The sequence below is a fragment of the Dryobates pubescens genome, chromosome Z, assembly GCF_014839835.1.
Source record: "Dryobates pubescens isolate bDryPub1 chromosome Z, bDryPub1.pri, whole genome shotgun sequence".
Taxonomy (NCBI): Eukaryota; Metazoa; Chordata; class Aves; order Piciformes; family Picidae; genus Dryobates; species Dryobates pubescens.
In genome coordinates, this window is record NC_071657.1 from 117,467,946 (window position 1) to 117,480,304 (window position 12,359).

The 12,359-nt window shown below is 41.9% G+C and overlaps 1 protein-coding gene across 1 annotated transcript in view; it reads left to right on the top strand.

Annotated features, from left to right (window-relative positions):
* The window catches only part of MKLN1 (muskelin 1), a 116,166-nt gene that overhangs the window by 88,812 nt on the left and 14,995 nt on the right, over positions 1-12,359 (top strand). Inside the window, exons 13-15 of the mRNA XM_054178606.1 lie at positions 5,903-6,050; positions 7,476-7,590; positions 10,606-10,745. Coding sequence (XP_054034581.1) covers positions 5,903-6,050; positions 7,476-7,590; positions 10,606-10,745 — 403 coding nt within the window. The remainder of the gene's footprint in view (positions 1-5,902; positions 6,051-7,475; positions 7,591-10,605; positions 10,746-12,359) is intronic.

The following is a 12,359-nucleotide window of genomic DNA, read 5'->3' on the forward strand; positions in this document are numbered from 1 at the left end:
TAGATAGGCCACTGATATCAGATGTCTTCAGAAGGCTGCACTGACAGCTTGCCTGACTTGCTTTGCACGCAATCCATGACTAATCATGGGCAGTCATTTCAGGTCTACAGGAGCTAATGGGAACACTTGTGGTCAAGGTTCCTGTGATAATCCTTTTTGGCCCTGACTCAGGTGATGTGTCAGAGCTGTTGGTCAGGGGGAGAATTTCCTTCTGCAAGAGAATCAAGATCATTTTATATCACTTGGCATCGCATACCTTCCAAAGTCAAATGAGAACAAGCCATAGATGTTCTTGTGGCTGCTTCTAATGGTGAAGCAGTTTGTACGGGCAAACTGCAAGTGTCATCCTGAGGATCTCACGTCTCTTGCTGGGGCAGGTGCTTGTTCCAGATACAGACTTGGGCACCTGACAGGAGGTTTCATGGCTAAGTACCACGGACAGAGCCCCAGGCCAGAAAGTCCTGGTGTAAACCAAGACAAAATCAGGAAGCCGCTAATCCAAACAGATAGCCCTGCTGGGCCACCATGGCCGAGAAAGCCATTCTGATCGTCAGTTTGTGATGCCTACACGTTCTGCCCTTGTTCAGTTTTATGGTCCGCCTTGCCAGTGGCCATGTGTCCCCTGTCAGGGAAGCACGTTGTTTTGTGAGGGACCTTATGTGCTCTCCATCTTGAGGTACTTCTCTGAACCAATCTCAAAATGCTTTCTTGTGGCTGTGAAGGCAAGGAGAGTAGGCAGCCACTAAATCCTGAGGGTGTTTTGCAGAGATGTCACTGGAGCACAATTCCATCAGATTTACTGACTGACATGTTTTTGCCAAAATCTCACATTGCTTGGGAGGGAGCTGAGCGCTGGACGTTGGGTTGTTGCTTTTTCAACATGACAACTAAACTATTCAAATGGTCTCCTTAGCTGCTTCTTGGCTGACTGCCAAATGCAGTCTCATCATGAAAAATCCAAGAGGATAATCATTATCTTGCTGTGTCAACAGCTGGCCTGCATGCTCACTCTATCACTCATCGAGGTTTGCTCCATAAAATTTCAGGGGAGGTACTGCTTCTGTTCCATATGGATTGCAAGTAGTGGAATGGAGCAATTTGCTGACCTACTGTTCTTGTTAAATTAATCCATCAGGGAGGTGCCAGGTTCTGGTGAACAACAATGTTCGTGTGACGCAGCTTTCTCCAGGTTTAATCACGAGGCATCACAAGGAGGGAGGGCACTTGTGAGTCACTTGTAGTGGGATTGGCAGGAAGGTGTTCTGAGGGTTTTGTAACTTGGGTGTCACTACAAGGCTGTCACTGAACTTGCTTCTCCGTTATCCTTTATGAATCCTCAGTCGTGGTCTGTCGACTCTGAGTTTTATATCATTGTTTTTGCCAGGGCTGTGTTTCAAAGCATATTTAAAAACAAGGTCTAGTATCCCCTCAAAAATGAGAGGTGAGATTTAATTTGCAAACTTCTGCCTAGTCCTGTGAGAGCCATGTCTGTGAGCTCCAATTTACTGCTTTGCAAACCCTGCTTCTGTGTAAAAGATGTTTTCATGCTTAGGCCTGGCAGCAGCCAGCATTGATCCTGAAACAACTGTAGCTGTTTGCACATGCAAGCCAAAAAATATTCAGCTTGCTGAAATGATCAGTAGGATTAAATAAATGCCTGTAAGTAGGGACTGGGGTAATGGGAAAGTTTCTGTTTCAACATTAGGCATCACTTCTGTAGAAAAGCTTTTCCCACATGTTACATTTAAGTGGAAATTATATTGTACAGGGTTACACAGCATCTTACCAAAGCTTTCTGAGGCATTACTACTTGTTTATGTAACTGGCTGCTAACTCAAGGCCTGTGTGGCTGAAAATGCTGTTTTCAGATATTGAAGCCATGAGCTTTTCATTTTTGGTGTATTAAAAAAATAGATGAAAATGTTAAGTTCTGGAGAGAGGATTCAGACTTCTTTGTTGTCAGTTAGTTACTTCTATGCTGGACTGGTTAATGAGATTATGGGGGTGGGGGGGAATAATTCAGTGGCACAGGAGAGCATTCACCATTTCCTAGATTTTTGGGGATTCTATTGTTTAGTAATTTCTCTCTGCAGCTTTTCCTTTTCAATCAGTAATGTATTGTCATAGGAGCCAAGTTAGTATTGCGTAGCGACAGCCAGTGCGTGTTCAAAACAACCACAGCCGTGTCCTCAGTTACTGCGTTGTCCTTTGAGCTGCCCACAGCTGATTTGGATGGTTGCTGGGACTGGGAGGCACTCTGAAAGGTGTGAAATCAGTGGGGATTTGCTCCAAAGATGATTTACATCTATGTTTATGCAAAGAAGCAGAAGAGTGAGGGAATTTCCATGTGTTGTTCTTACCACTTTATGCACCCCTTGGATATAGTGTACTGCAAATAACAGTTCTGGAGTGCACTGGCATTTCTGGGTCTGGTTCTCACTCACCTCTTTGTTTTTTGTGACTTTTTGAGTCTTTAAAAAAAAAAAAAATCCTAAGAAATCAGTTCTCAGCACAGGTTCAGTTTGATCACTTGCACAGGATTAAATGTCCTTCCCAATGTACATTTTGTCAGCTAAACATCAGAAATACTTTTCACAAATATACAGCCCATGTCCCCCTCTCATACACTGACCACAATAATTTGAATTATATCCAGCAGTCACTGGGAGCCTGCTGTCCCTGCAGACTGTGAGGCTCTCTTACCCTCTAGTGGAAATGTTTGTCAGGCACCAGGATTCTGCGCAGCAATTTCACTCTGTCACGATTCAGACTTTCTTGGCAAACATCTTTTTTTAATGTTGTGTTTAAAATCATGGCATCTCCCTCTTACTGTCTAGCTGCTTTATTTTCTGTTTATTTTCAGGGACCTGTTGACCAAATTTATGGTGTCTTGTGGGTTTTTTTAATCATATTACATCCAGCTTTCAAGTTCAGTCTTCCTCTGCAGAAGGCTACGTGTCAACTTTGTCTAGGCGCTACTTAAATATGATTTCTACACAGGTGTTTAGATAAGTCAAAGACTTTAAGTTATCTTAGACTCCTACTAAATATATGTTTTTTTGGTGTGCTGTTTTTTCTTATTCTGCATTTCAGACAGTCTCCGGAAGAGATTTATTTGTGACTGGTGGAAACCTGAAATTACTTCACTTGAATTTGTTTTCTTTGATTGCAATTGCTGTAGATAAATCCTATTCTTCCCATCAAGATATAAAAAAACCCAGCAGAGACTGAACTTTGGTGGCTTTTCCTTCCTTCACAATTTAATAATTTCAGCTTCAGGAAATTGGGCATAAACTAGATACAAAATTCATTTATTTAACAACGTTCCAGGAGGAGGGATGGGACTTATATAGGAAATTTTCACATGCTTTCTCTATCAGTGGTAATGAAGCCACTGCCTTCCTCATGATGCTGATAATTTTCATTTCATTGAGCCTGAGGTACTAACGCTCTGAAGATTTGCATGCCTCTATTTATTTATTTTTTTATGACAACCCAGCATGGTCTTCAATGTTCAAGGCAGCAGATAGGGTTGCAAAGACATTTCCATCTATACTAGCATTGCTGATGAAATTTAGATGGCTCTCCTGCCAGAAATGTCTCAAATATGCCTTGAATTTAATCCTTTCAGGTCAATGGATTAGTCTCTGACTATGCAGGCAAACACATTAGAAGATAATTCCCCCAAATTAGTAATGTTTAGTCTATAGTTGCCTTTTTGTTCTCAATTTCCATATTGGGTGACTTTCATAGGACTCTTTTTTTTCAAAAGTCTTTTTTAAAAAACTTCCTTGTGGTTTGCAGCTAAAACAAGGTATGTAGTTGTTGTTGTGCCAGCATTGTTCCTTTTTTTCCCCCTGCACTGCCACCAATTTGCTTAAAAAACAGATTAATTTTCCTTTGAAACTTTGTGGCAAAATCAGAGGTCAAAACAGGCAGAGTTATGCTGATGAGGGCTCCCAAGCATCTGCCTCCCATTCTTCCGTAAAACCATAAGCAAGGATTTTGTTGACAGGACCCGGAGAAAAGAAAGCTCCAAGGAGACCTAATAGTAGCTTTCCAGTACCTGAAGGGGACCTGCAAGAAGGCTGGAGAGGGACTGTTTACAAAGGCCTGTAGTGTTATGATGAGGGGCCATGGTTTGAGATTAGCAAAGAGTAGATTTAAATGGCATGTTAGGAACAAGCTCTTTACCATGAGAGTAGTGGAACGCTAGAACTGGTTGCCCAAGGAGGTAGTTGAGGCCCCATTCCTGGAGATATTCAAGATCAGGCTGGACAAGGCTCTGTGCAATGTGATCTAGCGGAGGATCTCCCTGCTTATTTCAGGGAGGTTGAACTAGATGACTCTTCCATCCTAAACCATTCTGTGATTCTATGAGTTGCCTGAATGTATTTTGGATTCTGCTGAAGTTTACATAAGAATGAAGCTTTTTTTAAAGAAATGTCTATTTTTTTTTTTGTAATTTATTTTTGGCAGCTTTGCTGAACATTTCAGTAGTCATTTAAACTGTTGCGAATCAAACGCTACTTGGAGTATTTTAATTGATATTTATTGCTTTCCTGGCCTCTACCTAATGAGAACAGGGAAGGAGAACACCAAGAACTGTTACAGAATTGGCTTGCAAAATGCCATTTTATGTGTTCAACAGCAATATTAAATGGATTATTAGCCTAAGACTTCTTCTCTAGATAGTGTCTGCAGTTTGCAGTTAATTGCAGGGAGGAATTTGCAAAATACAAGAGTTCTGAGAATTTTGCATGCCAAAAATCTTGCTGGAAGGCCGGGAACCTTTACCAGCCTTTGTAAACTGACCCAGAAAGAGAAATGAGACAAACAGGATCTGTAAACAAAAATCATGTGCCCTTCACAAATACATTTTGGAAGGATAGTTGCCTAGGGAAACAGGAAATGGGGAATTATACAACAAACAGAAAGGGCTGCCAAACAAATTTGCTGACCTTTTTTTCAGGGAATTATGATGAAAACTACTGGAATCCTCAGTATTTCACCGTATTTCTAAAGCTGAAGGTGGGACAGACGAATAGCTTGGTAGTTACACCACGACTGTTTAGGAAGTACAAAAAAACTTCCTTGACTTCTTTGTCCTGAAGGAAGCGATGCAAGGTTGTGAGCCATGTAATCTTGAGTTCATCTTGAGGTTTTTTGAGTTTTCCCAGCTTTTGCAATTTAGCTTTTTGGAATTGGTGCTTCCTCTTGCAGATGAGATCATGAAGTCACGCCAGTTATATATCTGAAAGGATCTTCTATCTTGAGGCAATTTAATCCTTGTTTTTGAGCTGTTAGTCTCCCAGATAGCTCTGCCTGTACTTTTCCCTAGGAAATGGCAGCTCTCAGAGTGTTTTTTGTGCGTTCCAAGTGTCACAAATAGGAAGGGAAGAAGTGAGTTTGCGCTGGACTTGTCCTTAGCAGGGAAGGAGTCAGCTTTTGAATGATGTTTCTTCCCCTCCTCCCTCTCATCCTGCTTTGGAGGGTGTGTACAAGAAGGAAGTTGTTTGCTTGGCAACTTCTGCACACCTCCTGTTTTAGCATGTGCCATTCCAGTGTTCGGTTGTGGTAAATAATGAGATAGCTGTGGAGGAGAGGTCATGAAAGTACCAGCTTGGGATCACTCAGTCCAAAGTTTTGGGTTTATATGAATGATGAAGAGGTGAAAGTTATTAAAAAGAAGGAAATTAGGAAACTAGGTAGTGAGGTTAAACTTAAGGCACCCTTTATCCCATAATACTCAAGAGGTACTTACGTGAACTCTCATGCTCATACCATGGGTATTAGATGATCTGCTGAATTGTAGGAGGAGGGAGATGCGTTTGTCTGATGTTTGAATCCCTCCCTTTTATCTTCTGTTGTTTTCAGCGTGTAACTTTTTCTTTTCTGTCAGTTCCAATGACAGGTTTCACTCAAAGGGCTACCATTGATCCAGAACTGAATGAAATCCATGTCTTGTCAGGACTCAGTAAAGACAAGGAGAAGCGGGAAGAGAATGTAAGAAATTCCTTCTGGATTTATGACATTGTGAGGAACAGCTGGTAAGTCAGTTGCTGTAGACTTGCTGTAGAAAGCAGTCCTACACTGTCCTGTCTCCCAGGTGACTCTGCAACCTCTTACAAGCATGGAATGGCAGTGTTGAAGACAACTGAGTTCCCTTGAGTCACCTTTTAATCCCATAGTCTTCAGAGAGACTGTGTCGATAGGCTATGTGAGGAAGAGAAACCATGTGAATTTCTTTATTGGAGGCAGGTGGAGGGGATGAAGGGAAGTAAACTATTCTAAGTTTTTCCTGTAGGAAATGTTCAAGGCCAAGATTCATCATCAGTGTAGCAAACACAGTCAGATCTAAGTTAATAGCGGCGTACAAGGTACTGGTTATTAGGAACTAAGGAAACTGGTCTGCTATATGAATAGTGATAGGGAAGTCTTTGTGCTATATCTATGAGCTCCTTTCAGGCTGCCTGAGGTACTTCAGCTACCTACTGGACCTGATATTCGGAGAAAATACATCCTCATCTGTTTCCTGTACTATATTTGGCAGCTGGTTGCCACTGTCACTTTCCAGAGCTGGCAGCATTTTTGTTTTCAAGGCCTCTTCTCATGTGGGTCAAATCACATTGGAACACGTGAATGTTGTTATTTAGAAGTGGATTTTCAGCTTCAGTCTGTTTGGAAACCAGTGACTGACGTGAACTTTGCCATAGTCTGTGGCTCTCCTGTGTCCAGGGTGCTCTAGAGCACAAATCTTATGAAGAGCAGCTGAGGGGAACCAGGGTTGTTCAGCCTGGAGCAAAGGAGGTTGAGGGGAGGCATTGTCACTCTGTGACTACCTGACAGGAGATTATAGCAAGGTGGGAGTGGATCTCTCCTCCCAAGCAGCTACAGGACAAAAGGTTAACAAGCTCATGTTGCACCAGGGAAGGTTTAGATTGGACATTAGGAAAATAGTTCTTCCCCAGAAAGATCATCAAGGCCTGAACAGGCTGCTCAGGGCAGTGGTGGAGTGCCCAGCCCTGGAGGTATTTGAAAGCTATGTAGGTGTGGTGCTTAAGGGCATGGGTTAATAGTTGGACTTGATGATCTTAGAGGTCTTTTCCATAAAATCCCAATGGAGTTCATGGAAATGAAATACATTTATGCTGACAATTGTGCTAGCAGATAATGCAACATCTAAAGAGATCTCCAAAGCTCAGGACAAAGTCGTCTAGGATTTTTTTTCCTGTTTGGCTTTTGATTAATGACTTTGTCAGCCAAAGTGACTCTCCCTGATTACTGGATGGATTTTGATGTAGAGATAAGAATGAGGGTGGGATAGTACAAGACAATATATAGAGAAGTAATAGAATGTAGGTGCAATATACTAAGCAGTTCAGATTGACATCATTTGTACTTTATAGTCTTTCAGTAACTTTTTCTCCTTCCTGTCGGTACCACTAATGATTACTTACTGCTTTGTATTTCAGGTCTTGTGTCTACAAGAATGACCAAGCAGCAAAAGAGAATCCAGGTAAAAGTCTTCAAGAAGAGGAGCCCTGCCCAAGGTTTGCTCATCAACTGGTGTACGACGAGCTGCACAAGGTATGAGGGTCCAGATACACATCAGTGGTCTTATTGCTCTTAAGGCCTTGCTGCTGCTTCAGAGATGGTGCAATGAATGTAGCTTTTTGTGTGGTGATACTGTGGTGTGTAACTTTCATTTAACTTGTTGCCACCTTCTGAAATGAGGTGCTAGCCTACTTTTTATGTCTGCGTGAAGCAGATGTGAGAGCTCCTTGCTCAAATCAAAACACAGGCAGTGGTGTCCTCCTTTTATCCCAGCCAGCAGCCGAGCACCATGTAACTGCTTGCTCATTCCTTGCTGCTCCCAGTGAGATGGGGAAGGATAATTCAGAAAAAAGTGAAACTCATGGGCTGAAAGGAGAAATATTTGATAACTGAAAGGAAATAAAAATTAGTAAGATATAATAGTAATGAAAAGAATAATAAAATCTCAAGAGAAGGCAAGTGATGCACAATGCAATTGATCACCACCTGCTGACTGATGCCTCAGCAGCCATCTGACTCCCCCTCATCAACTTCCCCACCTTATACCCTGAGCATGATGTCCTATGGCATGGAATGTCCCATTGGCTTGTTTGGATGAGCTGCCCTGGCTGTGCTCCCTCCCAGTTTCTTGTGCACCTGCTTGCTAACAGAACATGGGAAACTGAGAAATCCCGAAGCTAGGATAAGCGGCTACTTAGCAACAACTAAAACATCAAGTGTGTTATCAGCATTGTTCTCACACTAAATTCAAACCACAGCACTAAACCAACTACTGGGAAGGAAATTAACTCTATCTTAGGTCAAAGGAGGAGAAATTGGATATACTATGCCTCCACAAAGTCGTCAAGTGGCTTGCTCCTAGCTAGCACTTGGATCTTCACTCCTTATTCTCAGGAACTTAATTGCACAACCTGTTAGTGACAAAGTGATCACAGATAGTTACCAACATGTCCTGGGGAAATTTTAACTACTCACTGTTCAGAATCTGCTCTCCCAGAGCTGCTTTACTTTGTATGCCAGAAGCAGCTGTCATTCTTTAGCTCTGTTTGACTTTAATGGACATGTTCATGCATAAATAGACTTCAAATTGTTTATAGCGTACATGACTGCTCAGTAAGCTTAGGGCTTTGTGCATGTTACCCAATAAAGCACAAATCTGTGGATTAGATTACCATAGCTTCATTAACCTATGAATTTGCCACTGTGGCACACTTGCTTAACCTTGCATGGATACTTTGCAATGAAAATAAACTTCTTCTGAGATTTCTTTATAATCTGAAAGAGTCTGAACTCAAAAAGACAAATATACTTCAGTCTTAGCACTCCATGGAATGTTAGTCCAATTTGGGAAACCCAACCAGGGTAGATGTTGGGGTAAAGGGATTTTAGGGAGAAATAGATGCAACTCCTACATAAATAACTTTGATTGTTGTCTTTACGTACTCTAATGATAAACTGTAAATGCTGTTCATTCTATTCTATTCTATTCTACTGCTCTGCCTTTACTGGCTTACTTCTAAGTGTAAGGTGCCATGAGATTGAGAGTAGTTACTGTGAAGGTTGCCAGATCATGGCAGTTGCCCAGCTTTATCTGAAGAGCTATTTGATGTGCTTGTTTTGAAGAGTTTTATTTTTAGAAACCTCTGTTCAATTGACCTTTCTAAACTCCTCTGATATAAATAAGAAGAGCCTACATCAGTGAGATGTGGAATATATTGTTTTGAGTGATTATTTTTAAAGCTGTGGAGAAGACTAGCCTGTTAGACTTCTTGAACCTCTGTATTTGAAGACCCTCTATTGCATGTTTAATATCAGCAGTTCAGAGTCTGAAATATCAAACGATGTGAAGGAAAAAAGTAGTGAAGAAATAAACAGTCCCTTTTCAACACTCCTACTTTCCTTAGTCAGCAACCTGGTCTAGTGAAAGGCATCCCTGCCCTTGGCAGGAGGTTGGAACTAGATGATCTTCAAGGTCCCTTCCAAACCAAACCATTCTAAGATTCTATGATAAGGTGGTGTTTTCTTCCTCAGTTCTCCTTGGCTTCTTTTGAATATTTATTTTACTCCTTATTCAGTTGCCTCCTTCCTTTCTGCCCAGGTAGTGTATTGAATGTCCTACAGCTAGGTTGCTCTGCTGAGGTGAGACAAATTTGCCCTTCCAGAGGTCATGGAAATATTTCTCCCCAAGTCAAATTAACTGTATAGAGTTCAAGGGACATGTGGGGACAGAGGTTGGGACGTTTCCCAAGATTATGCTGGACTGAGCTTTTGTCGCTTTCTTTTTGAGCATCTTTAGGACTTCTCTTGTCTTTGGGGAAGATAATGGTCTTTGCTGACTCAAGGAAGAGGCTGCTTGTCTGAACTGTGGCCCTTCAGTAGTGCAGCTTCACCAACAGTGCTCTGACTGGAACCAGAGCATTAGTCTACAAACTGCCTATTTTCTGAGCCTTCCTAATAAGCATAAATGTTTATTCTTGAAAGAAAATGTGTGATTGCTGGAGTCAGCTCACAATTATATGGGTGTAATTTGCTCATCTGCTAATTAGAGAAAGGCTGAATACAGGTTCCTTAATTTAGCCCCTCTCATGACAACGAGAATTTGGAGTCTTTGAGGCCATACTGGAGAAGAGGCTAGCAATCCATCACTTTGAGTGTTGCTCGGTGTTTAGTACAGGGGAAAAAGAGTTGGCTCAGATCCTTCCTTTTCTGCTCATATCTTATGTACTTAAGGAGTTATGCTTGTAGGTTTTTCCTAAAGAAAGAGATTTCCTGGTTTCTGGATGTTTGGTTTATAAATATCTTGGGAATCTGCTAGAGGGAGGTTCTAACAGCACAGCTTTTTTATTATCTTAGAATGCAAGCAGTCTAAGAGAACTTTTCTTAATCTGCTAGGGGACAAAGTAAGGGTAATAATAAGACTGAGCAGCTCATTTATAAGGCAGAGTTCTCTCCCTCCAGAATAAACCTCTCCAAAGATGCTGACATGGTAAATACTCTAATGGATGTACGCAAACAATCAACTTCTTCATCTGCCTCTCATTTGCCTAGGTTCATTACTTATTTGGAGGGAATCCTGGGAAGTCCTGCTCTCCAAAGATGAGATTAGATGATTTCTGGTCTCTGAAGCTCTGTCGACCTTCAAAGGAGTACCTGCTAAGGCAATGCAAATACCTCATAAGGAAGCACAGGTATAGAAACAAAAGGCGTTTTGCAGCTTCATTTCCCGAAGTATCTTTTGTTTAAGTTACTGGAAGTTGAATATCTTGTAAACTGTTTTGGGAGATGCCATTTTGTTGCTTGTATGATGGTCTCATTAATTTAAATACTAATAACAACAAGCAGTGGGGCAGGGCTAAAGCACAAAATGAACTTCATTCTGGTTTTGTGATGTTATTCTAAACCTAGCAGGATCCTGTGTTGTGTGGGGAGTCGTGGGGAATTTTTAGATTCCCTCTTCGCTTTGCTGCTCGTCAACATGTGTTTTGGTACTGTCACCTCCCAAGGAAATGGAGTATGTTTCTGAAACACTGTGCTAGGAGATAGTAACAGCTCACAAGGATGCTAACGAAGTCTGGGGGCTGGATGCCTTTGCACATCTGAGACGTACTTGTGGTGAGGGCATCAGAGTTTCTCATTCAGAATCACTGGAAAGATCTCACTTTGGCAGAATTCAGCTACACTGTGATGGTTCTTGCACTCTGGCTGTTTCAGAGCTGCCTTATATTTGCTATTTAGGGCAACAGCTTTTCAAAATGAAGCTTATAATATTACCCTAGGCAAGAAATTGCAGCAGTGAGACAGCCTTTCAAGGCCCAGCAAATAATCTGAAGCCAATAAACAGCACTTTCTGCATTCTTGGTGAGAATACTTGGTTGTCAGTTTCTGCCAAGAGCTGGAGGTCAGTTTTTACCAACGGCTTTTTAATTGTGGGGCAGCAAGCAAATTCCTGCACTCGGTCACTGTGGCTGGATGAAACCTTCTGCAGATTAACCACGAATGAGATGTGAGCACCTGCAAGAACGAATGAAGATCTTGCCCAGTAATCTGGGAGCTTATTAAATCCCCATGTGGTTGTATGCAAATGCAGTTGTACAGTCTCCAGGGACAGCTCTGAATTACTTGTTTTTAGTTGCTTAAATTGCACTCAAAGGAAATATTGCTGCATGTTTCCATTCCACCTGCATTACTGTGTTCAGCTCTGGGGCCCTCAGCATAAGGCAGACATGGATCTGCTCAAGCAGGTCCAGAGGAGGGGCGTGAAGATGATCAGAGGAACACCTTTGCTGTGAGGACAACTAGAGTCTTAAATTTGTTCAGCCTGGAGAAAGGAAGGCTCCAGGGAATCCTTGTAGCAGCCTTCCAGTACAGAAAAGATGGGAACAGAGTTTTTGCAAGGGTACATAGTGGTAGAACAAGGGGTAATGGCTTCTATCTGAAAGAGGGTAGATACAGAATAGATGTAAAGAATAAATTATTTACTGTCAAGGTGTTGAGACACTTGAACAGGTTGCCCAGAGAAATTGTGGATCCCTGAAAGTGTTCAAGATCAAGTTGGTTGGGGCCAACTGGGAGGTGTCTGTGGCCATTGCAGGGGAGTTGAAAGTAGATGATCTTTAAGGTTATTCCAACCCAAGATACTGCACTTGGCTGATAGGAGAAAAAAAATAGATACTGCCTTCACTGAAAGGACCATGAAGCCCTGGAACAGGCTGCCTAGGGAAGTGATGGAGTCACCATCCCTGGAGTTATTTGAATGCCATGTAGACGTGATGCTGAGGGACGTGATTTAGCAGTATTCTGGC